Source organism: Xenopus tropicalis, chromosome 6 (assembly GCF_000004195.4).
Source record: "Xenopus tropicalis strain Nigerian chromosome 6, UCB_Xtro_10.0, whole genome shotgun sequence".
Classification (NCBI taxonomy): Eukaryota; Metazoa; Chordata; class Amphibia; order Anura; family Pipidae; genus Xenopus; species Xenopus tropicalis.
Genome location: NC_030682.2, coordinates 146,562,949 through 146,566,712, shown reverse-complemented (window position 1 = coordinate 146,566,712; position 3,764 = coordinate 146,562,949). Strand labels below are relative to the sequence as shown.

The following is a 3,764-nucleotide window of genomic DNA, read 5'->3' as shown; positions in this document are numbered from 1 at the left end:
AGGCTTTGCCCTTACTGTTATCCTATTGGGCCAATTCATTGGTTGCTTGGACTCTCTAAGTAGTTGCATAAACTGAAAGGCCATTGGTTGATTTCTCCCTGGCAGTGACATAGGCAAACCGCTCGGCCTGTCACTAACAGTCACTCTCAGACATGGCAGCCCCCCCCCCCACTTTCAGCAGAATGCAGGGAGGGATCCCCCCAGATATCCCTGGGGGGTTTATTTGGAGCTACAGGTGCCCAGCGGCACGGACAGAACCTCCACGCGCAGCGCCGCTGTTTGTTAGAAATGGATTTATTCTGGAACATTCTCCCGAGAGGAGCAAAGGGCAAGTTGTCTCTAAAAAAAATACAAAAGTAACTTAGTAGTCAAAAATAGTCACACAGAATACAAAAGTACAAAGTCCAGCTCAGTATGGCTAATCATCATCATCATCTTCTTCATCATCGTCATCTTCCTCCTCCTCTTCATCATCATCATCATCCTCATCATCTTCTTCTTCTTCTTCTTCCTCCTCATCATCATCATCTTCATCCCTTTCCTGTTCGTCTTTTAACATTTGCAAGTAGTCACTGGCCAGAATCTTCTTGGGCAAAATGTCTGTAATGAGAAGTAACACGGACATGAGCTCCGGGCGGTGCGGCTACTGGGCCCCCCCCATCGGGCGCTGCGGCTACTGGGCCCCCCCCATCGGGCGCTGCGGCTACTGGGCCCCCCCCATCGGGCGCTGCGGCTACTGGGCCCCCCCCATCGGGTGCTGCGGCTACTGGGCCCCCCCCATCGGGCGCTGCGGCTACCGGGCCCCAGATACACACACACAGCAGGACGGGGGGCCCCAGATACACACACACAGCAGGACGGGGGGCCCCAGATACACACACACAGCAGGACGGGGGGGGCCCAGATACACACACACAGCAGGATGGGGGGCCCCAGATACACACACACAGCAGGATGGGGGGCCCCAGATACACACACACAGCAGGATGGGGGGCCCCAGATACACACACACAGCAGGACGGGGGGGCCCCAGATACACACACACAGCAGGACGGGGGGCCCCAGATACACACACAGCAGGACGGGGGGCCCCAGATACACACACACAGCAGGACGGGGGGGCCCCAGATACACACACACAGCAGGACGGGGGGGCCCCAGATACACACACACAGGCAGGACGGGGGGGCCCAGATACACACACACAGCAGGACGGGGGGGCCCAGATACACACACACAGCAGGATGGGGGCCCCAGATACACACACACAGCAGGATGGGGGGCCCCAGATACACACACACAGCAGGACGGGGGGGCCCCAGATACACACACACAGCAGGACGGGGGGCCCCAGATACACACACACAGCAGGACGGGGGGCCCCAGATACACACACACAGCAGGATGGGGGGCCCCAGATACACACACACAGCAGGACGGGGGGCCCCAGATACACACACACAGCAGGACGGGGGGCCCCAGATACACACACACAGCAGGACGGGGGGGCCCCAGATACACACACAGCAGGACGGGGGGGCCCCAGATACACACGGAGACAACACAACGTACCTGAGAGAAACTGGAATGTTTCGGATTCCTCGGCGGCGTTGGCCAAGTCGCTGTACGTCAGGGTTTTGGTCTCTTTGCCGGTGCCGTGTTTGTACGAGTGGGTGGCGAGAAACTGGACAAAAAGCTCCTGTGGGAACAAAGGAACCTCAGTACTGGGTCAGGGGATCTCTCTCATTCCTTCTCTATTAGCTGCACATTCCCAGAATCCTTTGGGCAGAGTTGGGTATTTAAGGTGGAAGGAAGGATACTGGCCCCACCCCCGAGGATCGGGAGCTCAGCAGGTTGGACACCCCCATAGATAAGGCTCCGCCCTTCCTGCACCGCCTGGGTTCCCTCTAGTTATTAAAGCATTTGGATATGAAAACTCATGGTACATACGGTTGTGCAGTGGGGCCGAAATCTGTGCAATAGGGGCCCCACTATTCAACCCCCCCAGCCCTGTACCCTCCCCCCCCAGTGGGTGCCCAGATACCCCCCAGCCCTGTACCCTCCGTCCCCCAGTGGGTGCCCAGATACCCCCCCAGCCCTGTACCCTCCGCCCCCCAGTGGGTGCCCAGATACCCCCCAGCCCTGTACCCTCCGTCCCCCCAGTGGGTGCCCAGATACCCCCCCAGCCCTGTACCCTCCGTCCCCCCAGTGGGTGCCCGGATACCCCCCCAGCCCTGTACCCTCCGTCCCCCCAGTGGGTGCCCAGATACCCCCCCAGCCCTGTACCCTCCGCCCCCCAGTGGGTGCCCAGATACCCCCCAGCCCTGTACCCTCCGTCCCCCCAGTGGGTGCCCAGATACCCCCCCAGCCCTGTACCCTCCGTCCCCCCAGTGGGTGCCCAGATACCCCCAGCCCTGTACCCTCCGCCCCCCAGTGGGTGCCCAGATACCCCCCAGCCCTGTACCCTCCGTCCCCCAGTGGGTGCCCAGATACCCCCCCAGCCCTGTACCCTCCGCCCCCCAGTGGGTGCCCAGATACCCCCCAGCCCTGTACCCTCCGTCCCCCCAGTGGGTGCCCAGATACCCCCCCAGCCCTGTACCCTCCGTCCCCCCAGTGGGTGCCCGGATACCCCCCCAGCCCTGTACCCTCCGTCCCCCCAGTGGGTGCCCAGATACCCCCCCAGCCCTGTACCCTCCGCCCCCCAGTGGGTGCCCAGATACCCCCCAGCCCTGTACCCTCCGTCCCCCCAGTGGGTGCCCAGATACCCCCCCAGCCCTGTACCCTCCGTCCCCCCAGTGGGTGCCCGGATACCCCCCCAGCCCTGTACCCTCCGTCCCCCCAGTGGGTGCCCGGATACCCCCCCAGCCCTGTACCCTCCGTCCCCCCAGTGGGTGCCCGGATACCCCCCCAGCCCTGTACCCTCCGTCCCCCCAGTGGGTGCCCAGATACCCTCCAGCCCTGTACCCTCCGCCCCCCCAGTGGGTGCCCAGATACCCTCCAGCCCTGTACCCTCCTCCCCCAGTGGGTGCCCGGATACCCCCCCAGCCCTGTACCCTCCGCCCCCCAGTGGGTGCCCAGATACCCCCCCAGCCCTGTACCCTCCGTCCCCCCAGTGGGTGCCCGGATACCCCCCCAGCCCTGTACCCTCCGCCCCCCAGTGGGTGCCCAGATACCCCCCCAGCCCTGTACCCTCCGTCCCCCCCAGCCCTGTACCCTCCGCCCCCCCAGTGGGTGCCCAGATACCCCCCCAGCCCTGTACCCTCCGCCCCCCCAGTGGGTGCCCAGATACCCCCCCAGCCCTGTACCCTCCGTCCCCCCCAGCCCTGTACCCTCCGTCCCCCCCAGCCCTGTACCCTCCGTCCCCCCAGTGGGTGCCCGGATACCCCCCCAGCCCCGCACCCCCTGCCCCATCTCTCACAGTGGCCTTGGCAGTGACCATCAGCGCATCCTGGTTAATGTTGGACACATCGGGCGAGCTCTTCATAATGAGTCGGATCCGAGACAGAGGCAGCGACACCAACCGGCTCTCCGGAGCCGCCATTTTCCGGCCTCAGCTGCACAACGCGGCTTCCGTACAGCTGATAAAAACTACAAGTCCCATCATTCCTAGCGCTCGTAATCACGTACTGGCGGGACTTCAGCACTCGGGGGCTGCTGGGAGTTGTAGTGCGGCTGATAGAAAGGAACATAGAGCAGCTCTGATTGTACAGAAATCCCTGAGTTATGGGCCACTGTGCGGCGGGGCAGTTATTGCTTATGGGGCA

At 63.1% G+C, this 3,764-nt stretch overlaps 1 protein-coding gene across 1 annotated transcript; it reads right to left on the bottom strand.

Annotated features, from left to right (window-relative positions):
- Window positions 1-276: 276 nt before the first annotated feature.
- chrac1 (chromatin accessibility complex subunit 1) lies at window positions 277-3,564 on the bottom strand. Its single transcript, NM_001015967.2, is given in 3 exon segments — window positions 277-600; window positions 1,573-1,699; window positions 3,419-3,564. Coding segments are annotated over 3 exon segments (432 nt in total). The 5' UTR covers window positions 3,542-3,564; the 3' UTR covers window positions 277-418.
- Between the last annotated feature and the right edge of the window lie 200 nt (window positions 3,565-3,764).